This window comes from Chelon labrosus, assembly GCF_963514085.1.
Source record: "Chelon labrosus genome assembly, chromosome: 4".
Lineage (NCBI taxonomy): Eukaryota > Metazoa > Chordata > Actinopteri > Mugiliformes > Mugilidae > Chelon > Chelon labrosus.
The window spans coordinates 13120316-13144522 of NC_140340.1; the positions used below are offsets into that span (position 1 = coordinate 13120316).

The 24207-nt window shown below is 41.4% G+C and overlaps 2 protein-coding genes across 2 annotated transcripts; both read right to left on the bottom strand.

The window, feature by feature from the left end:
* Positions 1 to 1590: 1590 nt before the first annotated feature.
* odad1 (outer dynein arm docking complex subunit 1) lies at positions 1591 to 6489 on the bottom strand (the record flags this gene model as incomplete). Its single annotated transcript, XM_084543798.1, has 14 exons — positions 5829 to 6489; positions 5652 to 5748; positions 5369 to 5558; positions 5158 to 5283; positions 4956 to 5069; positions 4747 to 4814; positions 4485 to 4666; positions 3350 to 3484; positions 3018 to 3100; positions 2744 to 2912; positions 2160 to 2323; positions 1957 to 2060; positions 1789 to 1879; positions 1591 to 1692 (listed from the first exon to the last, which is right to left on the bottom strand). Exons 1-14 carry the CDS (start codon positions 5893 to 5895, stop codon positions 1591 to 1593), a joined length of 1692 nt encoding a protein of 563 aa, XP_084399924.1. The 5' UTR covers positions 5896 to 6489.
* An 898-nt stretch (positions 6490 to 7387) lies between these two features.
* On the bottom strand, positions 7388 to 12738 carry tas1r3 (taste receptor, type 1, member 3). The gene is made up of 8 exons (XM_084543972.1): positions 12529 to 12738; positions 12111 to 12411; positions 11570 to 11926; positions 11073 to 11489; positions 10787 to 10990; positions 10565 to 10685; positions 9048 to 9418; positions 7388 to 8272 (listed from the first exon to the last, which is right to left on the bottom strand). The coding sequence occupies exons 1-8, from the start codon at positions 12732 to 12734 to the stop codon at positions 7676 to 7678; spliced, it is 2574 nt and encodes an 857-aa protein (XP_084400098.1). The 5' UTR covers positions 12735 to 12738; the 3' UTR covers positions 7388 to 7675.
* Positions 12739 to 24207: the final 11469 nt, after the last annotated feature.

Sequence of the window (24207 nt, forward strand, 5' to 3'; positions counted from 1 at the left end):
TTATCTCTGATAATCTGTTTTCATAGCCACACTGTCGAGATGGCGAGGGGGGATTATCTTGAGCAAACCAAGTCATTGGTCGATCAGCTATGAATGTTTACAGAGTAGCAGTTTCACTTCCCGAAATTGCTACTGTCAAAAACCTGACTGGGGAAATGACAAGCTAATTAATACCAAAGAACTCAAAATAATGAACGTAATGATCTAAATATGTCTCTTCTTTGTTTACACCGGTCCACCCCCGTCAAATTACCTCCTTCACTCGTACAGACCGTGATAAAAAAAAAGAAACATGATGCCATCGGTGTGACCTTTAAAACCTAAATATAGTTTAACGCTTTGTCAATTGTTTCACTGAGCTGCGTGTAAGTTTCTTAAAATAAATTCTCCATCCTGGTTTTCTCTTTCTTTCATGGGAAGGGACTCTCTGTAGTTAATGCCATATTCGCCCCAAAACTCGCTCCAGGATGTTTGGATAAGATGACATTTGAAACTCCTGAGGATCAAAGTTTTTTTTTGTTTTTTTCCCCCTGGCATTACAAGCTACACCGACTGTTTTAGATGCTCCTGATATTACCGGCACAAATGCAAATGATCTAGTAATCTGCCAGTGCAAATATGCAACAGACTGATGTTAACTGTCCGGGATGTACATGAACATCCAGTGTGTGTCCAGTGTGTGTGTGTGTGTGTGTGCGCAACGCAGCTGAGAGGTAAAGACACAAGCTAAGATTAAAAAAAAATAATGTTCACAGGTCCAAACATTGAACTAAAGAATCTAGATGAACGTAGAGAAACTTTCCATTTTCAGCAGAAGGAGTGGAGTACTACCTTTAAATGTCAGACTCTGTATATAAGTCATTCTGCACAATGAAGCTTAAACTAAACACATTTTTTAGAAGGAAAAATAATAATTAAGAATTGAAATAACTGAGTTAAATTCACCGGCATACACGTGAGAATAATCATATTTCCACAAACAGGAAAATGTTCAAAATCAGTCAGTACAGTGAGGCAAACAAAGCTCAGAATTAATAAATAAATCTAAATAACTGAGTTACCTTCACCTGCATGCATGTAGGAACAAACATTCTTACTCCACAAACAACAATGAGTGCACAGTGAAGCTCTAAAATCTCCTTTTTGGAAACCAAATCACCATCTCAGCAGGCCAATTAGAATTACAAAAGGTTCTGCTGCCCCCAACCTTTTTGTTTGAGTATGGCAGCAAGTATCATGTAATGAAGCGCTGCCAGCGAGGGAGGGCTGCACTGGGACCAGATTGTATAGTCAAAGCCAGATGGCAAGTCACACATCAAAAGGACAGCTGGTTACCAGAGTCTTTATAGCACCAAACCTAATTAGTTCCAACTAAACAAATCACACAAGTATATGATACAGCAGGCCTAATGATTCATCATAAAAGGTGACATACATATAACATAATTAAGCTTTAAATGTTTACATGTGCAAGCTGCCGCAGTCAAGATGGTTGCTCGGGCGGTCATGGCCTCCGCTGATTTTTATTACAGTAATTTATGAGGATCTGAATTTTAATCTCCGCAAATTAACGCTGATCAGGTCAGTGTGTCAGATTAGTGCGTCTTCCAAGGAGCGCCGTCTGCCGTCGAACTGCTGACTGGTCTTTGAAGATTTTGTCGCCTGACGGGCAGAACTCTCTTTCTGCTGAACCTAGAAGTCCAAAAATAAAATCAGATAAACAAACTACATTAAAAAAAAAAAAGATGAAAAGCAGTAAAACTGGCACCCTTTTTTCATTGAGCTTACGCCTTTCAGTATTTTTCTGCGAAGTTCCCCTTGTGAAAGCGGCCGTTCTTCCTCATCTGTAACCGGAGACTCTTCTGCATCGTAGTCCACACTGGCAACACAGACACACATTCATTAACTCAATCTACAGATTTAATTTCACGTTTCTTCAGCAAACAAAAGGCTGACCTGTTGACTGCAGGTTGGATGCTAATATTTTGCTGAAGAAGCTTTGGATTCTGGCCCAAAAGGAATTTGGCCAGGTCTTTTGGATTGTAGTCCTTTTCCAGATCCTGTACATACACATTTCTATTACAATGCAGAAATTAATAAAATGCTCTACATATACAAAATAAGATGATGTAAGGATATACATAAGGTTGACAAGTTACTTTAGAGTTGATGAAAGCCTGCACAGTGAGCAACTCATTAGTCTTCTGTTCCACTAAACCCAGGTAGGACATTATGTTGTTCTCAGTGATTCCTGTGGAGGAGCCCAGCATATCCTCTATCACTGAGCGGTCACACTCCATGCTAGTGAAGATGTTGTTCACTCCTGTGAAATGGAAGAAGGAAAAGTCTGAACTATCTAGAACTGGTTTTGACGAAACCAATAAAGCTGCAGCACGTTAAAAGCTGTTTTTGGAGCCATTTGGTGAGTAATTACGACATGTTTCTTAGATACATGTGCAGACACGTATGTATCTAAGAACAATCTGTATTTTACAGGTCCTGATAATAATAATAATAATAATCATAATAACAATAATAATTCAGGTAAATCAGTTTTCTTATATAACTGCCAATTATTAATTTACTCCTGTGTGTTCTTCTTCTTCATATTCCTTACAAATTGTTAGTTCATCGGACTGTAAGGTTAGACAATTTCATCACGTGGAATCACTATATACTAAGTGAACACGTGCCCAAACAGTAATGGGAAATTATAGATCTGTAAAACGAATCACTGCTGAACCTGTTTTAATCTCGTCCAGGACTTTGCTCATGGCGTTGGCTTGGTTTTCATAATCCTCCGCTTGAGATTCAGTTTCCTTTTGTTGCCTGTCAATGTCTCTCAGCAGAGAGAGGTGCTCTTGCTCCTGTTGTAAACCTTTAACTCGAAACTGCTCCATCTCTTCTTGGATCTGCAGGGTCACACATTTGAGAAAACTGATAAGTATACACGTAAACTTTTTCACCCAAACTTTTTCCAGCTGCCATTTAGTTTTCTTAGTGTTAATGGGTCTTACCTGGCTAATTTGATCCCTCAGTGCCTCTGCTTCATTGTTTTGCTCATTGACAAAATTGAAGAGTGCGAAGTTCCGGTCTTCAACTACAGGAATGAAACAGCAGCACAGCAGGAGATACATTCAAATCTTCATAATGACACTGATTACTCTTATAATCAACGTATGACCTTAAACATATTCAGCTTTAGTGTTTCTTCAAGGTTGAAATGTAAACTAAAATTCATTATTTGACATTTGTGTCGTAGTAAAGATTAGTTCCAGAGCCAGAAACACTGTAAGGATCATTGTCTTTGTGTATGGATTATAAAAATCCCGTGGTTGTGTTGATTTACCCTGGATGAACCTGGTAACCAGCAGATCCAGGTTGTCCTCCCCTGTTAAAGTCCGAATCCTGTCAAACACCTCCTCCAGAGCATCCAGAGACTCTTCTCCAGAGTCCATCCTCCTCTGCTCCTTCAGCTCCGACACTAGGAAACACAAAACCCTCGACAGTCGTAACAGCAAGATCATAGCAGACTTTATCTAACAACTGCTCCAGCTGTCATCGTCATGCTTACTGTTCACATAAGGCTCTGTGCTCTTACTTGCTAAATCAATTCTGACAAATCTGTACATCACATTCTTATGCTGTACATGTACACCAGCAGCTTAAGTATGTATTTTTTCAGCAGTGCTGCTGCTAGTGTCTGAAACAAGTTAACAAGCACCAGGAGACAAATCCCTATGTTTATATTACAGCATTCAAGGACGCGTCGTTGGTACTGACTGTACTTTCACACGATGTTAACAATGTTCTCTGCACTATTTTTATGTCTTATTGATTTACTCAGTACCTGTCCAGCATTTAATCACACCTCTGTCTGATCATTTTCTGCTGTAAAATCCTAAATAACCGTTAGCTAGCCGGGCACATTGTGTTTCGTTAACGGTGACATTTCATTGCCTATCAACACATATGATTTGACTCTGTTTGCCTTTTAGTGTTGCGGCAATGTGCATGTTTTAAAGATCATCATATAAAGATATTTTTAAACAATTCCTGTGCTGTCAAGAAGAATTTGTTCATCCAGACTGAACAATAAAATAAAATAAGCCAATTAATGTAATGTAATGTTTCCAAATGTAAAATTAAACCTAAAATGGATGGCGCTATACATGCACTTTTGTTACTGCACAGTGTCCAGTTTAGAAGCAGACACACATAGGATGTCTTTGTCCTATTCATTTTCTAGGGACCTTAAATTTGGGCTAGACGTTTATCTAGATGGGTTTTGTTCTCTGGCTTGTACTCAGGGGCCAAACAGTATTGTGGGAGTCTGGCTGAGCACTTCTATAGCATATGCTGAAAATCAGTGCAGCTTCACACTTGATTATCAATAAATAATATAACTATTATCATTGCCAATAGCACAGCTAACATTTTGTAAATATTAACTACATTAGCTCAACACAGCGACTGCCTCTTACGTTGTTTGAGTTCCTGTTCGTTGTCCTGCTCGCTTCTCTCGCTGCACTTGGTGGACATGAACTCCTTCAGGCTAAACTCGTGTGCAATGAGCCTTTCCAGTTCTTTCATCTCAGCGTTGTAATGGGCGAGGTCCTTCACTGCCTTCTCCCTGATCATGGTCATCTTGGACTGAGCCTCCAGTCTTAATGTACAGGTTGCAAATATGAGCTACACATGGGGGCATAGATGTGCTCCACACCACACAGATATGTCAGATCTCACCTTGCGTCGTAAGCAGCAGTGGAATTAGTAATGATTTCCCCAATCTTCTTACGGACTTCCTGCAATTCCTACGACACACAGGTGTCAGTGTAGAGACATGTTTTTTTTAGTTAAGACTCTCTACTCAAGTGTAAAAGTCTGAATAAATAACAGGCAGGCTAAATAACAAAAAAAATTGTGTTTGACTACTATATGATGTGGCCTCTGACCTTGTTCAGCCTGTTTTGTAGTTGCTGGAAATGGGCATGCTCAATATGAAGAGTATGCAGCTCCTTTTTTACCTGGCTGTTTTTGTTTAACTGTTCATTGAAGCGAGTCGTGGCCTAGACGCAGAACAAACTTTAATCAAGCAAAGTAAAACACAAAGGGCTGATATGCACTTCTTTTGTAATAATGAGTTTCATCACTCACCCTGTCCAGCTTGCATTCCAAAGTGCGCATGGTCTTCTGAGTCTGTCGCACCTGCGAGCTTTGAGAATCACTGTGACTGTCCACTCCTTTCCTCAGCTCTGCCAGCTTCGACTCCATGCTCGAGATCTTTTCCACATCACAGATACACGATGATTTATGTGACCAAAAATATCGGAAAGCGTGAAATGACTCAAAAAGCTATGTATGAAACCTCTTTTTGAAGCTCTTTTTGACACTGCTTCTCCTTATCCATCTCCTCCTCAAGCACGTCTCTGTGCTCAAGCAGAACCTGAAGACCCAAGGTTTCCTCACTGTCCTGCTGTTGACGCGTCACGCTCTTGCACATGCCAAGGTTACGATGCAGCTCCTCCTGCTCCTTCAGCAGCTTTTCCATCTCCTGCCTTCAACCACATCACACAAACAGTTGATCAGATTAAATTAAACGAGTGCACACACTGCTTACAGCATCGGGTGGGCGTGTAGTGCAAATTCACTGTTGTTTGCGGATCTGCTCCCGGGCCTGGATGTTGTAGGCCTGCCGGTCTCCCTCCATGATCCTGAACTGTCTCTGGAGTTTGGCTATCTCTGATTCTGCTTGAAGAAATATCACTTGCATGTTATAGATTCTTCAAAACACATAAAGTTAATGATAACAACACAATGATCATTACCTGTTCCATCAATGTCCACCTCAGTGTTGTCTGAGCGAGCACTCGTGGCTGATCTTCCCCGAGGCATGGTAACAGTGGGCTGCACAGGAGTAGAGAGGTATCGCTGTTTATGTAAATAATATTAACCTTGTATTAGTAGAAATATGATTGCCTTCTAACCTTGGAAATACTTTGAAAACACACACTTTTTTAAAAAAAAATTTGCATTTTGTATGTATCTTATGAAACAACACAGAATGCCTCCATTAGTTCAATTCAGAATTCAGAAAACACGTTTATCTTCAGAAACACTAGCTGCAGGTTATTTTTATATTAGCTATAAGGCTTGCTATCAAAATAACCCACATACAAATGCTAATACAGCCAAAACAAAACATGTATCACAGATTTTACTAGCTAATAAGAAAGACTTAGCTTAGCTTAGCTATTTAGCTTGGATACAGTTTGCTAGGTGAAAAGTATAAAGGTTAAAAGTTTGTTTAGGGCTTATAAAAGTTAATCTCACCACCTGAAAGTTTGTAAAGCAACAACCCAGCGACTTCTTCAAGGACACACAGCGGCTGCGCAGCGAGCTGAGTTGTTAGCAACCGTTGCTATGATTTTGGGGCAAGCCGTCCCTGGGCTGAGGCTCGCAGGTGCGGCCTGTGGCTCCCAAGGTGTACAGGATTAAATAAATAAATACCAATATTACAAGAAACTATTTAGAAATAGCATACCTATCGTACACCTACAAGTATTATTTCGTTTTTGATTTTCAAAAAAATAAATAAATAAAAATTTCCAATAAAGTATTTTTGTGCAATTACTACGAAAACATCGTAGTGATGAATGTGTTGACTTATTCTAGTTTTGTAGATGCCACTGTCTCTATAAGAGGTTACAGTGGGCTGTGAATGTAACAGAAGACATACAGTATACATGAAATATAACAGCTTATATGTGAATGTATGAGGTAATGCTGAGAAAGTAACTTCCTACAGTCAAACAATCCTGATTGGGCATGTGTAAGGTATGATATTCAGTGGTAAAATCTGTTGTGTGTACAAGCACTGAGTTCTTGGTAAAATAGTAAAATTGTGTACTTTGCTTTACATTTGAAATCCATCCATGATCAAAAATTTCTATGGGCTACAGATTAAGCTACCCAGCACTAGTTGAGAAATGCTAGATAACATGTAAACACAACCAAGTAATTAAATGTGGACTGTTCTCAAGCAGGCCATCTGCATAACGAGTACTTTCACTCTGACAAACAAGTAATTAAAGCAGACCTCATTTGGCCAGCAACAGCACGAAAAGTTGTTAATTCACTGTAACATTTAGAAATCTGTAATTATCCATTTTAAGAATACTGATTTTTAAGAACACCCACTTCTTGAAATGTTTATTATATAAACTCTATTCAGAATTTGAATATGGATTTATTGTAATAATTGAGTCTTGCTGCATTACAGGCACAGGGAAAACATTCAAAGGAAAACATTTTACATAATGTTTTATTTCAGCATTTATGTTATTAAGTTAGTGTTGTTGTTAAAAACATTAATATCTGTAACAAAAACTACACATTTTCTTGAAAAATAATACCAACATATTATAGACTGTTACTATGAAAATCAACACACTGTTTCTACATGTTTTTACATGATTAAAGTGTCATTCAGCAACAAAACTTATTATATCCTAATGCAATAGTATGTCTTTAGGTCTAGGTTTTAGACAATCCTTGTTTACTGAATATACAAAGCATTTTCAAAATATGTCATTCTTGTGGTACACTCATACATGGTTTTATTTATGAAATGACATTGTATCTGGTTTTATTCCTAACACTGAGTCCATGTTTATCACCCTGACTGTGACTGTGTCTGTGACTGTGGCTCCTCCTGAGCTGGTGTTGGTGGGACGCCCTCTAAGAAAGTACAGAAGTGCTTTGGTGTATTTAGGTCAGGTCTCCTTAAGAGGAAGTAGCATTTTGGGAAGTAGTAGGCAGCCAGCAGCCCTAAGTTGCTTGCCAGGGTGAAATTAACATGAACTATAGACTTATTCTTGTCGGGCAAGCCTATGTAAATTGGAATGAAGATCACCCAAAACACACAGTAAATCAGGGTGGAGAAGGTGATGTCCCTGGCCAGGTTGTACTGATGAAGAGGCTTCACTGCCATGAAGGTGGACATGAATGAAACAAGGGCCATTGCACCGTTTAAACCTTGCATTAAGGCAAATCCGATCAGAGGTGCCACCGGACATGCCAGGAATGAGCTCACAAAATCTATTGTCATATTTTCAACGTGTTCAGACAGCGTTGGTCCGTCTCGAACATACCAGCCACAGAGACCAGCCTGCACAGCACAGCAGAGCAGCACAAACAACCAGCTTCCAGGGCCTCTTAATATATGCAGGTGAGAGGCGGCCATCTCTGGGAACTCCGTCACGTAAAATATCTGTTAGAACAGAAGGGTTCGGAGACTGATTACAACATGTACTCTTTATTAAGTCTTAAAATTCACAAGAATGAGAAATTACATGTATCTGTATTTGTTTCTCTTTCTTCCATATAAACAACACCTAACACTACATTTGAACCAACCACACCATAACTACTAAGTCAGGAGGCTACATTAAGCTAGCTGCAATAGCTTTTTTATCTTGAATGAATGAAATTTGCAGTCATATTTCAAAAATGAAATAAAAATTATATTTGAAGAATATTTTTATTGTTTTGTTTGTTTGTTTAATTATTAAATAAATGATGACATCTTCTAAAACAAGAAGAAGAAAATACCTACTAAACTCTCCCTAGCTTTAGCCTCAGGTTTTGGTTTGAGGGAATTTTGTGAGATTTGGGTAAGTTTCTTTAAATCACACAACTTTATTAAATTGTAATATCACCTATAGTAAATGTGGGATAACTTAAAGTTTTATCTTATGTACACTGAAGCCTATTTTTTTTTTCCTGTTTCATGTGTTTATCCTTAATATTTTACAAAATGTACAAATACCCTTAATGCTTGTATACATTGTAGTACAGATCAAATTAGGCCTGAAGCGAACAACACTTGGCTAAACACACAGGTCAATATATAGGAAACCCTTTCTATCTACTCCATAGCATGTGGTCCAGCTGGAAAGTCTCAAACCCTTTCCTCTCAGCTTCACTGGGTGTGTAGTTACTACACACTGCCTTCGTAGGGCAGTATTTTACATGTCATTCCTCACCTGCAGTGATAGAGACAGGATAATGGAGATGGGGACCGTTTGGAAAATGGATGTGAGTGGCAGCTGAAGACGACACACCAAGTCTCCTGGCTGTCCGAGGAAGAGCAACAGACTTAAACAGGCTCCCATCAGGCTGAGCAGAGCCACAAAACTCAGGGCTCCCCCCGAGGCTGTAATCAGTGGGGTCCCTCGGTGCATCAAGAACACGACACCCACTGACCCCTGACAAACCAGAAGCAGCACCACAAACAGCATAATTTGCAGGGCCTCAGGCGTGTCCCAGGACAAAAAGTTAAAGGTGGGGTTTCTGCAATTCGTGCTGCGGAGCTCGGACCACTGGCGATCAGGACACTTAGTACACTGGATGTCCTCTATGAGTCAAAAAGCACAACAGAAAATTTGGTTTGATTAACAAGTACGACGTTTAGACATTTTATTGTGTCATTGTTTCATATGACTGCTGTCATGCAGAGAGCAAGAGGAGAAGATCAGAAGATCAGTACTTAATTACTGAGTATTACATCTAGATTTACAGTGTATACCAGGTTAGCTTGGGCTTAGCGTAGAACTTAGAAGCAGGGAAAACAGGGCTGGCCTTGTCTGAAGGTGACAGCTGCGTCCCAGATAGTAAAATGGTCCAATAACCACTGGGTTGGTTATGGTTGGTGAACCCAAAGTTGCTCCAGATGGTAAATACTATGGGCAAGCACATGGCGTATGAGTGTGAAAGTGAAACATAGCAGAGTGCTCAGTTTACCATTTAACAATGTCGCCTACCAGCACCTCTAAACATTTGGGGTTTTAAGAGGGGCTTTGTGTGAGACTGTTTCATTGCTGCATGTGCTGACTTCCTGGAGTTCCTTTGCTGTGCCTGGCAACCTCATAATGATAAAAAAGACTCTTGGAGGGTACAGTGTCAGGCCATTAAAGAGGTCAACACATAAATCCCCTTCAAAATACAAACTGTTGTGTTCACGCTTGTTTTTTCTACAGACCATATGAAGTTGTTATAACTTAAGTTTAGGGGAAAGACCACACATCATGCTGTACTCTTTCCACGCTTACCTAACAAGTAGTGTCAAACACCTCTCTCTCTCTGTTCGTCCAGCTACGTCCCACCATCCATCATTCATTTCATTCATTCATTTCATCACAGGAACCAGGAGCAAAAGCTCCATGAGATGTGGGTTCCTCCATCCTAACTCTTCCTTTGCCTTTAACCCCCCACCTCTCCTCAATTCCTCAGGTCCCTCCAGTTATTTCCCCCAGGTCTTGTGAAACAATAAACGTCTTTGCACTTCTAGCAAGAGGGTTTTGTTACATTTGGACAGAGACAGTTTGACTAGTTCTCCCTGTTCCAGTCGTTATGCTATATTAAAATAATGTAACTGTCTGACTGCAGCCTAATATTACACAGAGACACCTTTTGGCGAGACAGTCAGAAAACATCTAGAAATGTTGCCCTACCAGCATCATCATTTAAATAAGTATCACATATCAGCGGACAATCACATTACCCTTATTTGCCTGGTAAGTGCCTTTCAGACAGTCGATACAGTCAAAACAGCAAGAATGGAAGCCTTTGACTCTGCGGACCTGGCCTGACTCACAATCTGCTGAACAAGTGGACTGAGGAACCTGCACAAGTTGTAGAGACATAGCAAAGAAATTAAAAAAAGCAAAGCTTATAAATGATATAAGTTTATTTAGTATATTTTATTATTAATTTCTGAAATTACCCCTGAGTTTTCAGGATACCATTTGATGGCAGACTGGTTGAGGGACAGTTTTTTATAAAATTTTCCAACCGTTTTAATGTCCACACCCGAGGCTGTCCAGATCCACTGAATCACGTTGTATCCCATGTTTGGATTGCCGTTACTGTCGAACTTTAAATGTGTGCCACTTACATTTATGGAAGTATTCCTCAAAACCTTTAACAGCTGAAAAAAATATATAAAATAGTTATTCCTAAAATTTGTGCAAATGTTATCTACATGGAAAAGAAAAGAAAAAAAAAATCACCTTCCAGGGATAGATCTTTGTTTCAGGTCCCCACTTACAGGCAGTTGAATTGCATTCAAGCAGATTATGCAGTGCCTGTGCTGCACTGTAGGTGGCAGCATACACACTGAAAGCGGATCGCTGCACTGCAGTATCATTCACCAGGCTAATATTAGCAGGTGACAAGTTCCAACATTGTGGGCAGGGATCATTGGTGTAGTTAAGTGCCGGCTTTGGAAGGGATGTCTTTTTTCTCTCCTCACTTATTTTGGTTAAGAGCTCCTGTGCATAAGGGGTTAACAGATCCAGGGTCTGTGTCTCATCTGTGAATCCAATGATTGTACCAACTGTACTGATATTGGGAAGAGAAAGCAGTTGATCGTTGATGGCCCAGCTTGTGCTGGCAATCCACACGCCAGATACATTCCTCCGGATTACCTGGAATAGATTAGATTGGTTACCTTGTACTGAACTCATTTGCCGTATAATAATTTAAAAAACTTCTCTACTTCACCAACCTCTTTAAAAAACACCTCAGCTGGCTGTGCGAGAGAGAACACCACGACCACTTTAACCTTGGTGGCTTCAATATTGTCAATTATGGTTGTGATCGCAGAGTCGGGGTCTCTGTAAACTGGAATCAGGCCTTGATAGGCCACACAGACGGACTTATTTTCTGCTATTTTGGAAAACTCCTGCACACCTCGTTGTCCATACTCCTCTTCGCTGCCCACCACCGCCACCCAGGTCCAATTGAACTTTTCTATTAGAAGTGCCATGACTTCAACTTGCCATTTGTCACTAGGCACCGTACGGAAGAATGACGGGTAGAGAAGGTTGTCACTGAATTTTTCACTGGTGGCCCCAAAGCTAATCTGAAGTGAGAAGAGTCATGTTATGCCCCATTTGAATTAAAAAAAAACAGAACTTTGATGTTTTAACAATTACTTTAATTGGGTGATAGAGCTAGAGACAAATGTTTAGCTTTCCTTTTACATTTAAAATATGTACATTATGTCAAAGCATGCTCCTTATTAATTAACGTATGTGTAACCAAACCTGTGGCATGAGAAAGAATCCCAGGAGTTTTCCGATGACTGACACCATTTCTGAGGTAAGAGGACCAATCACAGCTGATATGCTGGTCTCATAGTCGGTGTAATTACACTCCACAGATAGCGCTTTGGTTGAATTTGCCGTGAGGAAGGAGATCGTAGGCTTCACGACGACGGCGGATTGTGTGCATGTGTCATAGATTTCATAGCCTAACTTGATGCCAGGGAGCAGACTTTGATTTCCGTTGATCTCATCCACTGCATATTTCATTACTAGAGCGAGACCCAGTCCAAATGTGTTTATACTGTTGAACCACAAGAAGAACACAACTAAGCAGAAGCCTCTTTAGTCAGGTTAAGCCTGTGCATTGATGCAGAAATTCAGTTAATAGGGTCATTACTGCCAAAAAAAATGTCATTACCTTTCACATCTGATGCCATTAGGCTCCTTCCTCTCGCTGAGGTTGCTGGTGAGCTCGTTGATGGGGAATAGCCCTCCAAGCTTGATGTCCCCGTTCAAACGGAACAGGCTGGTAGAAATGTTGTGGAACCACGCCGGTGAAGTCACAGTGCAGCTCAGTCTGAACACACAACAGCACACAACCAGCAGAAAGCAACGTGAAGCCATGATGCCGATCAGCTGGAGACTGAAAAGAGGGTAATGAGAACAGAGCACATATGTGTCAGCGCGTTATGAAATATGCTTGTATGCAAACTCACCTCAAAGCCCCAAGGCCCTCCCTTCCCTGGCCACCTGAAGGTGTTTTACTAAAGTAACAGCAAATCATGTCAAATGAGCCTTTTAATACTGACCACAATTGCAATTTGTGGTATGAATGCATATGAAATAAACGCCTCTTAGTTTTTATTGAGAATTTTTATTTTATTTTTTTTACCATTAGAACAAATATACTGTATTCGTAGTATAACTTACATAATTGACTCTGATGGTATGCAGTGCCGTCTTATTTCATGACAATATTGGTTTTCACTTTTAACAGAGTGGCATGTAAGAACGAAACCCTGCACCTTGTGTGTGTTTGTGTGTGTCCCGGCGGTGTTCATCTTTCCGGAGCATTTTCCTGTCATTTGCTTGTGGTTTGAACTTTGATCATCTTTGTTGTGACTGTCTGCCGGGGGATGAGCCCATACTGTAAATCCCTGCTTGTCCTCGTCCTTTGAGTTCTCACAGCAAAACGTCACTTGTCAAACGTTTTGCAGGCTGCATGCATTATTTATTGAAAACTGATACTGCTATTTCCTTGTTTGTGATGCCATTGTGCGGTTGTGAAAACCACTAATAGTTGTTTACCCTAATGTTGAGTTAATAGTAGCCTACCTTCTATTATGAGATCTGTTTTATTGCATGCTTTTTTTTTCTTTTTTTTATTACGTTTTGTATTCACCTCAGTGTTGGTTTTGCATGCTCATTTGCTTGTAATAAAAACAAATTGATACATTTCCTCCCAATGCATTTGCATAAACCTGCAGTGGACATGTGCTCTTTTGTACAGTGTTTTCGTGACATTTCAAACATGCTGTCAAAGTTTTGTTCAAGTACAGGTCAAAGTTCTTTAATTACAGAGTTTTTTTTTTTTGCTTGTTTTATAATATTTAAAGCACATTTTACTAAATTTGTATGAAACAGTGCCAAAGAAACACAATAGAAAAAGGGGGGCTGATTAAAGGCTGTATGTCAACAACCTGATCACAGACGTTCACACCAGTTCACACAGTGCAAAAGTTCCTCCCCACCTGACAAGCAATTCTCTGGAAATTTGAGCTCCCAGGTAAAACCGATGCAAAGTCAGAGAAGCATGAAAACACCGGCTGAAAAACAATGAATGTGAACTGACAGTTAAACCGCATTTCTGCAAATGTCTTTCCTACCCTGTTGTCCTCTGATGAAATAAGGACAAATGATTAGTCAGTTGAGTTGAAAAGAACAGGGCCACATGGATAAACCTGGTTTGATTCTGTAATGCTTTTGCCTGTAACATTTTGGACTAATTGATTATTTGTGGCACAAAGGTGTAATATAATATAATGTATAATCAGGTTAAACTGTTTGTTTTATTGATGCCGTTGAAGCTTAATTGCATTTTGAGGAATAAGATTTTAAGCAGGAGCGAGAAATGGAAATACAACCTGGATACACAGGATGTTGGAAATGTTACAGAGCGATTCACTCGAAGCACATGTTGTCTGACAAAGACGAGGAAGAGGCTAACGAGTGAAACAAAAGGACGACAGATTCACAGTGTCATGACACGAGGAGGAGGCAAGAACACTAAAATCTATCTTTGATGCCTCTCTGTCATTCAAAGACCCAAAAACACAGTCAGTGAAGGAAGTGTTTGCCCCTCATGACTAAATGTATTCTTATGAATCACACATGTGAACAAAATGTTCTCGATGAATTAAGAAATAATTACTAAACAGGTTATGGAAAGCCACAGCACGAAGCAATTACCTCATGAACGCCTTCAGTTCTAATTGTCATTCATTAATAATTTGGGTTTTATTGAAGCATAGCTCAGACCCTGCCCACATACATAATAATACAGCTTTTAATACAGAGTTTTTACCCTGTTGCGTAGTTTTTTTATTGAGTTACATGGCAATGCAACTTTTCGACACTGGCCTTACTTTCCCGTGTACACATTTGACGTCTGATTTGAGGACCTATCACTTACAGGAAAGGGTTTGTTCAGGGACATAAAGGAGGCATTCTCTTGCCTATCTTGTTAGTCATCTTGACGTAAGAAGGCCAGTGATGAAACTCTGTGTTTTCCTTTAGTCCAGCCTATCTGCCACTCGCTCTACCTGCAACTCATTCTTTTCACCAGATGCTGACATTTGAGGTTTTATCCTCCGTATGAATGGCCAGGATCATGTTATTTGCAGAAACATTTAAACTTGCTTGCTAGCGTCTGACTGGGACTTGAGAGTGATTAGTGCGGGCTCAGTGTTTGTTTGCCGACGGTGGATTCAGATTAACATCTTGTTTATGTTTGAGCAGCTTTCTTTCTCAAGCATGAACTCACCTTTTGCCTTGTTTTGCGTTGTAGCTAAGGGAAACTTTCATTGATGAGCAGCACCAACGTCACACACATGCAAAGGCTTCTCTGTTTTGTTTGTTTGGCAAGACACACTGTTCGCTAGACATAACTGCAGTGATTTAGCATTGTGCATGGCAGATTCTGCAGCAGTCCGCCTCCAGATCAAGTGTTTTAATTGCTCCGGAAAAAATGTGATAATATTACACAGGACTAACCAACTGGAAATAAACGTACTTGCATGCAGTCGCCACAAAAAGCTAGATTGAGAGATTTTGCTAATTATTTCAAAGTGTCCAGACTCTGGATATTGGCTTTACAAACTGTGCAGTATATGTTTTGTCCATCTTGTGTTTTGCCTCTGAAATCCACCGACAATGCGAGTGTAGGCATTTCTGCAGCTCAGCCACTAGATGTCAGATGTGTGCATTTTATCAGCTTCACCCCACAAGGCTTGCACAGTCTGCCTTGCCTGAAGGGCTGCTGAAGTCTGGCACTTTACTCATACATACCGAATATTTACGTTATGAAGAGCTGGAGGCCCTGGGTGCGAAATCTCAGACGTATATTGTTGTCGCTGATGGAAGGAGGAACTCTGTGCAGCCGCGTGGGCAGCAGGTACACTGTGTAGCAAAGGGCTGTTTGAACAACTGATAACAAAGGGGAGTCAACCTGAGTACACGCTGACAATATATTCTTGTTCGAGATGTTTTGGTTCACTCAGAATCGGAAGAAACGTGTTTTGTCCTGCAGGCCATTTTTCTTGTTTTGGTCTGTAGATTTCCATGGGTGAGCCTCATGACCTGCACAGGAGGGAACACTGTTGCTCAACACCTCTCATATTTTCAAAACATAGGCAGTCTTTGCATCACGGGAACAGTGTACACGTCCTGATGTGAAGAAATATATAATCTCTCACATTAGGGTTATTTTCTTTTCTGCCTTTGTGCCGGTGTTAATGTACTGTGGCTGGAAAGCACAATGTGCCACTAGTGCCCGTTGTAGCTGTCCCAGACGGCTGTGACTGTTGCAAAACATAGTCTGAGCTGCACTCCCTCCCTTAGAGAGACCCAGGAATACCACCCTCTCTCTCTCTCTCTCTCTCTCTCTCTCTTGCTTCCTTTCTCCCTCTTTCACTCCCACTCCTCTCCCCCCTCGCCTGCAGAATGGCCGGATCAGCCTCGCTCTCTAATCTCCATTGCTGGCCGGAGAAACACTGGGCCCGTTGTTGACACGCTGGCCTCATACCCCATAGGGGCTGACAAATTATTAGCCAGCCTCTCTGTGCAGAGTGAGGACAGCCAGCCAGCGAGTCTGTGCAGCCAAGGCAGCAGAATACTAAACTGTGCTACTGGACATGAGACCATCTGTCTAGATCATCTCTGTGGAAGAGGAGATGTGGGAACGACGAGACCTCGTTGTGTGATGGTCAGGGTTCGACCAGCTGTCGTGTACGTAAGAGTTCACAAAATCAGGCCGTGTCACTGAAGTCTTAACACATGCTCACGGAGGTGTTTTAGCTCACCTCAAAGGGTTAAATGAAGGAGTCATCCTCCCCCATTCCAGTAGTAAAACTTGTTCTTCTTCGTGTCTTTACCCTGTGTGCATGTATCGTGTGCAGCTCACAAGTGTGTTGCAATTTTGTATTTGTGCATACATGCACATGTGCAGAGATATATAAACAACGGAACACATTATTGTGCATTGTTTTACTTACAGTCAGTTACCAAAAGGCCTTGTTTGCACATCTACAAATATTTCAATCTATCACCCATTTCTGCGGAGATATCCACAGCTGGAACATTTTGTTACACACACGGCACTGAGCTAGATAAAATTCAACAAAAAAGCACAAATTAAACTGATTCTTAGAACTATGTTAGCTCTGTCCAAGGACTGCAAGAGTGATGTTTGCACTCTTTATTGACTAACCCTTGGGTCAGGGCAAAGAAAAAAAAGAAAAAGCCTTTCGTGCTGTGCTCTGACAACTCTTTAGAGTTCAAATCAGGGACAAGAGTGCCACACACTCTGCCAGTCTTCAGCACTACTTACACAGCGGTGGTTGACTGCCTCACAGCAGTTCATAGAGGTGGAAGCAATGGGAATTTTATGAGCTTGTTGAATAATCTGAGTAAGGAGGGTAAGTGTTTTACCTGGCGCTGGAGGCTCGTACCAAGTTATGAAATCAAAAGGGACTGGCATACGGCTGACTTGCACAGTTGTCACGCAAAATGTAGAGTTTCTATTTTAAGGGCTGGAAACGTTGTGTGATTTATTCGGCAGCAAGTTGGAGGAGGGACCCAAAGCATGGCCAAAGACCCTGAAAATCTGCCCCAGCCATAAAGATTGATTCAGTTGTCTGTGCGTTTGTGCAAATACACCGTGTTGTCGCAGCTGTGTAAACTCTGGTGACATTACGGACGAATGAAGTGAAGTATGGCTAGCCTGGGTTGCACAACAAATGCCCAACCATCTGCACAGAGCTGCAGCTGAATACATGGACGTATGGCACACACTGAACAGTAGACAATGTCTTATTTGCTAAGTTGTTCTTGCTTGTCTGTTGTGCTTTTTATTTGCGTTTCTCTCAGTGGATCTATGGATTTCAAGTGAGCATCCAAATGCTGAAACCACTTAATGTCTGACTTCACGTCTGTTACATTTCATTGTGCGTGTCTTACAGTGTGTATGCGTCAGTATGCGCGTGCGACTCCGTGGTGGTGTCACGTTACATCCCACAGCTAACTGATAGGTCTCACCTTTCATCCTTCAGTGTGTGAGTCATCAGACGAGTTATCTGTAATCTCTGAGTTGGTCTGCTGCTCTGTTCGCCTCCTAGAGCTGGTGATGTGAGCCATTTACTTTGGAAATATACAGTTACATTTGCATAGAAGCAGAATAATACGTTGTGGTGCGATCGTTTTGGAGGCAGGATGGAAATCTTCAAACGTGTTAAAGCGGCTGCAATCGATTGTTTTAGGATAAGCATGTATGAAATTACAGTTTCAAAACTATATGGCCATGTGAAAGGATGAACCTATGGTGAATTATTACATTAATCTGAATGTAGCTGTATGGCCCTCTGTTTAAAGTTCTGAAAGGAAGATGCTTTCAAGGAAAAATCCCCAAAACTACAGCGTCCATTACACAGATTTATGCCTCATTTATGCCTTTGTTACACACATTAAAGTATAAACTAAAATGTGCAGCAAGTTCACTTGAGTATTCCCCAGTCTGCAAGTAGCTTCAGGAGAGTCCACAGAGAAGGTCCATTCAGGCCTCATTTGAAGTGAGGTAGCCTGTTTGTGAGCAGCTGGAAAAACATCCTATGAGTGGGTGGCTGGATCTGAACAGTAAGAAATTGTTGTCACTACAGGGTGAGACACTTGGAAGTTAGAGAAGCAGGGAGCAAGTGAGCACAGTGGAATTTTACCAGGTCAAACTTATGTAAGAGGCTGAGCTGACATAGGACAGAGTCAAAGAGTCACAGACAAAGAGAGTGGGGAGAGAGAATGGAGCTAGAAGGAAACAGGAGACATAATAGGAGGTAATGTAGCCAGATTCCAGCGCATGAGTGAAGGAGAGAGCTGCTGTTTATAGGAGATAAATGAAGGGGAAATGAAAGCTCGGGATGTCTGCCCGCCTGAAGCAGTCCTGACTGCATGACTCTGCCTCTCTTCAGGCCTCTAATTCTGTTTCCTCCCTGTCATTGGTGAACCTTTTCACTCTGCGTTTCCGTCCAACGCGTGAGTCACATGGTGAGGCTGTCAGTCATCAGATGATTTGATGTGGTTTTATTAAAAAGAGGTGCGTCTTTCCCTCTGACTCAATAATTGCTTCCTTCTGAAGACTGACAGAGATCAGCATCTGCTGTGAAGAACAGAGAAGGAGGAGGAGGACGGCGAAGGGGTGAGTAGGGGAGGGCTTGTCTGTTTTTAGAAACGTACCAGCTGCCACAATCTGACCCTCTGGGTGTCTGTCTTCCTCAGCGCAGGTTAGGAGCAGCCCCATGCAGAGACATGCCCAGTCATTTCAGGGAACCTAACTTCCAGTCATAGTCATTTTCAGTCTTCGCACCACAAGAACTAAGACATATTTCATCACTGATAAGTGGATGAGCTTGGGGTTTTGGTTGCAGTTTCCTGATAAATGACTCTGTTTCCATTATTTTAGTTCAGTTTTGCTTTTGCCATCATCACAACGCATATGGTCCGCTTATGAGAATTACAACTAGAGTTGAAAAAATCTCTTTCATACCCTCAGCACACACATTAATTGTTGAGAAGTTGTGGCAAAATGAAATGCATACTTTGAGATATACTGTTATATTTCTAAACATATGGTAACAAAAAAATAAATAAAAATTGGTGCATTTGGGTTTTTGCTTTCCTCTTTTGATGAAGTGGAAAGCGGCATCTTTTTGTGATACAGATAAAAACACAGACTGCTCGTTATCAAGCAGAGCCATCACATTACTCTTATCGCTCCATCGCTGGCCCAAATCTTCCAACAATCACTGGTGAGCTGCAGATGACGGCGGCAACTCTGCAGTTTCCAGCTGCTCATTAAGGCTGTTTGACAGTGTAGCACCATTTCAATTAGTTTTAGTGCAGCCAGCCCCAGGGCAGCCGTGTGGGTGAGAGGAAGGAGGAAAAAAAAAAAGACAGAGAAGGATGAAAAAGAGAAAAAAATGCGGTTGAGGTGGTGTGGAGGAGCCTGCTTTTACTGTGATGTTTTTATTTTATTAGCCTCTACAGCCACTGGGCTCAAATAAGGTAATGGATGGGGAATATCTAAACTTCTAAGCTGATTTTATTCCACTGCTGAAAAAGGCTGCAAACAGGACACAGGCATCATCTCATTTTAGTCGGCACATCAGGTGAATTTGTAGTTGTGGCTTTTTATAGACTCAGCAGATACAAAAATGTCTGTCTCAAGCTGCTCTTCTACATGTTCACCAGCTGGTTGTTAGTTTTGCTTGTCTGGTATTTGGACAGATATATATATTGCTTTTTTCCCCCCACTGGGAGCAGATGGCTGTTTCAGCCAAAAATGAAAATTAAATGTGTGAAACTAAAGAGTTGGTTCAGTAAGCAGAAAAACTCCTCAGAACCTGGGGAGTACTTCAGAGTCTGGACTCATCATTACATTACAAACAGTCATTTGACTGATTTATAGAAGTATTTATACTCATCTGCTCAAGGGACACTCCAGTATAGGAGGAAATACAGAACGTTGTCTCATCACTGGGACTTTACAACTGACGTTCTATGTTCAAATAGTTTACGGTTACCACATTTCCTTGTATGAAGCAACAATCAGCCTGTTCTGAATACGGTTTAAACGGGTACTGCACTGTTTGAGGAAATACTGTATATCGACAGCGGGATGCAGCACACTAAACTCCTTTGGACCAAATAGTTCTGGGGATTCCCTGAGCGTAACTACCAACAAAGGAACTACCACAAGAACTGAATGCCTACCCCAAGCACAACATACCTTCAAAGGCATTTTTTTCCTGTGTGTATTTACACTGACAAATAGGAACACTGTAGTGGCTGGCCCTTGGTAAAACACTGTCATCTTAGTTCTGAGAGGCATACAACAACATATGATTGATAAAGCCTGGAGTTCACTGTCAGTCTACTTCTCTGTTATTTGTTCCACTTTTAAAGGGCTAACTTTGAGAGCTGTGGTTCGTACAGCTAACGTTTAACCCATGTCCACATGTTTTTTTGTTTGCCAGATTCAGGTGGGAGTGCAGACTCACAATAAAAGGGTAAACTCTTGGTTTTCTCCAAACCCTGAACGTTAGGATGCATTTTTGCACATAACAACAGTGTGGACTGTGGACACAATGTGGACTATCAATTATTTCATGAACATGTTAGATCCGGATATCGCTTTAAGGCATATATGTGGTCGTCCCATTCAATCTGCATCCCATTCTATGTTTTTTTTTATTATTATTTACATGTAATCTACAGTATCAGTTAATCTGACTTGTGGGAATAAAATTTGTATGTGGGTTTTAATGCAAACTCCACTCAAATATGCTGAATTGCTTTGAGTTTGAAGGACCTTTTTGCTACAGGCAGCCACAACATAGAAGAAAATTTGACACAAAACACTGGGAAGAGTGTTGCTGTATCATGCTTACTCTACTGTGCACCAGGTTTACCACATTTTCTCCTACAAGTCAAACCACACTGTACTGACAGTAGGTATATTGTATTTTATTTGGACAGATGACTCAGTTTGTGCTTTTGAGACACGGGTTTTGCGTCACTCCGGTGACCTTACAGGAAAATCCACATTGCATTACTGCAGGCAAGTGACAATTCCAGTCATCACCATTATCATGCATTGGTAATAGCCGTCATGATGACAAGCTTGCACTGTGATACAGGGATGGGCTCTGGATTAGGCTGACGACCCTGGACTCTGTTCAAACTCCAGCAGCCTAAATAAGAAGGAATGTCCTGTTAGTCTTCACAGAAACCTTATAGGTTTGGTGGATATCTTATCTGAAGACCTGGAATCACCTCTCTGTCTCTCTCTGAACCTAATTCAATGTTTATCGGTGGCTGTTATCCGCAACCACAGTAAGCACAAACTCTACCTTTGCCTGCTATCAACCATTCTCCCACGAGAGAGATCAGTCATATTCGAGCCTGGTCTAAATCTGTCACCGTGTAAACACAGACGGCCCAGCTGCAGACCCTCCAACTGTCTCCAGAGTGGTGAATGATAACCTGTGTGCTGTGTGGCTCCTCCTGACTGACAGCTGGCTCGCGTGTGAAGATGCCTCACGACTATAAATTTAAAAAACCTGGGGAAGGGGGTGGCCTCTCTTCAATTGCAAAACACCTGTATCTGACTCACTCAAAGTTAATCACACACCTTTACGGCATGACAGATCAGCCCTGCACTGCTGCACACTGAGAGAGGAGAAAAGAAAGGGAGACCAATTAATATGACAGTGAATAGTCTTCTTCCTTTTTAATTATTTAATTTCCTTTTAATATTGTATTTAATAAGTATTACCTGTGATGCCCATGGTTTGAAATCTGTCTCTTTAGTTTATTCTTAACAGTAGAGACAGGGGAAATGTTTGAGTCTGAGCTTGGTGTTAAAGAACATGACTGTATCGGCACTGACTCTAGCCCCTTCTAACTTTTTTTTTTGCGGTGGGGGGGCAAATTTAAATGAGCCAGGCCTAATCAGCCAGTCTAATCTGTTTGGCAGAGCTCACTAATGCTTTTGTGAGTTAGCAAATCCCCACAGCTGAGCTCCAAAATCCTGTGGAAAGCTTTCCTAGAAGTGTGACGGCTGACACAGCAGCATATTAATGGCCCTGACCCTGAAGCAGAATCCCATGTGGATGTAACGTTTAGGTAATGGTCACACTTTTGGCCATCATAAGCTTTACTTTGTTTTTTTTTGTTTTTCTGTACTGTGCTGCACACGCAAAAACTGATGTTCTTAAGAAGCAGGTTATAGCTGAGAGTAGATGATTCAGAGAAGGGAGTCCAGACATCCATTAGCAGCTGCACAGAGTTTACTGTGCTGTCATTTACAGGCAGAAAGATGCATTTATATCAGTGTCAGAGGTGACTGGTCTGCCTCCCCTGCCTGCTTTATGACTGGAGTTGGTCAGTGTGTGAGGGAGAGAGACACATCGAGCCATTCTACGCCAGACTTTGTCATGAGGCAGCTCTCTTGAACTCGGCCCCTGAATTGAGCAGGGAATTGAGCATGCGTCCGTGCAGAGTGGACGAACCAGAAGACTATTCAGTTGGAAAAGATCTCAAGCCTCACATGTTTACATTCAGATGGACGCAATAAGAAGGGGGCTGAAATAAAAGGAGGGACGTGCTTGTGAGTAACACAGACGATGCGATATGTGGTTTAGATTAAAGGGGGTGTATTTTGTCAGGGTAACGACACCTGCATATGTGCGTCCGAGCGAAAGAAGAAGAGCACATTGAGGTGATGCGTGTGTGTGTGTGCAGAGGGGTGCGTGCGTCGAGGGTAAAGTGGATGGTTGACTCCACTGGAATGTGGCGCTGACTCAGTCCGTCTGTCAGCCACGGCCATGTTCGCTCTGTGGACTTATTCACACTCTGCGACCCTTTCAGGGGGGCAGCCTGTTGCCTCATGTTGAGATTTCCGGCAGGACTCTAGGAATTTCAGGGAACGCAGCTCCAGGAAGTTCTGGAAAAAAATGTCTGTGTTCGGTTTCAGACTTCCCTGTCCTGCTGTAAATACAAAACAGTTAATGTTGTTATGTAGCATATGTGGTGCAAATCTGGAGACATGAGCCTTACTGATGTTCAGTACTTTTACACTGCATTCTGGTGACTTGGTTTATAGATCAATAAGACAGACATGTGGGGTAAAACATCCTTAGCTGGTATGCTACATTTTAATATGTTATCATATACTGTACAAATTATTAAAGGACACACTGTCTCTATTTTGATGCTTTTCCGACCTAAATAAATGAAAAAGAGGTGCACAGATTTATAAGTTCTTTAGTTTGTTTAAGTGTTGACTCGATTTATTTTATTATTACTTATTTATTAGTTTCATACGGAGAATGCTAAGCTGCTCAGATACACCAATCAGGTATAACATTATGACCACCTTCCTAATATTGTGTAGGTCTCCCTTGTGCCTCCAAAACAGTTGTGACTCATCAGAGAATGGACATGGGCCTTCTGAGGGTGTCCTGTGTTAGTGGGGGCCTCTCGGTCCTATGGGTTGAGGAGAGGGGCCTCTGTGGATCATCCCACAGATGTTTTTTTAGTTGTTCCTAAACTGTTGGAGATGGTTGCTGCGATCAAAAAGTGTCATTGCTATGGGGTGGGCTTGCCTGGTCTGGTCTAGGTTAAGTGGGTGGTACAACTGAAGTGAATTGTCACAAGATTTTGAGTTTAGTGTCTATGAAACATCTGAGATTTGCATCTGTGAAGTACGCAGCATTATAAAAGCTCAAACAGAAAACATCAGTGCGAAATTCATGGATCCCAAATTAAA

What these genes read in the sequence shown, in the direction of transcription:
- tas1r3 (XM_084543972.1), bottom strand. Translation starts at nt 12,734, where the DNA reads ATGGCTTCACGTTGCTTTCTGCTGGTTGTGTGCTGTTGTGTGTTCAGA. An exon ending in CTGAGGTGTTTTTTAAAGAG is followed by an intron (nt 11,490 to 11,569) that starts GTTGGTGAAGTA and finishes AATCTATTCCAG; the next exon opens with GTAATCCGGAGGAATGTATC. An exon ending in TCCTGTCTCTATCACTGCAG is followed by an intron (nt 8,273 to 9,047) that starts GTGAGGAATGAC and finishes CTGTTCTAACAG; the next exon opens with ATATTTTACGTGACGGAGTT.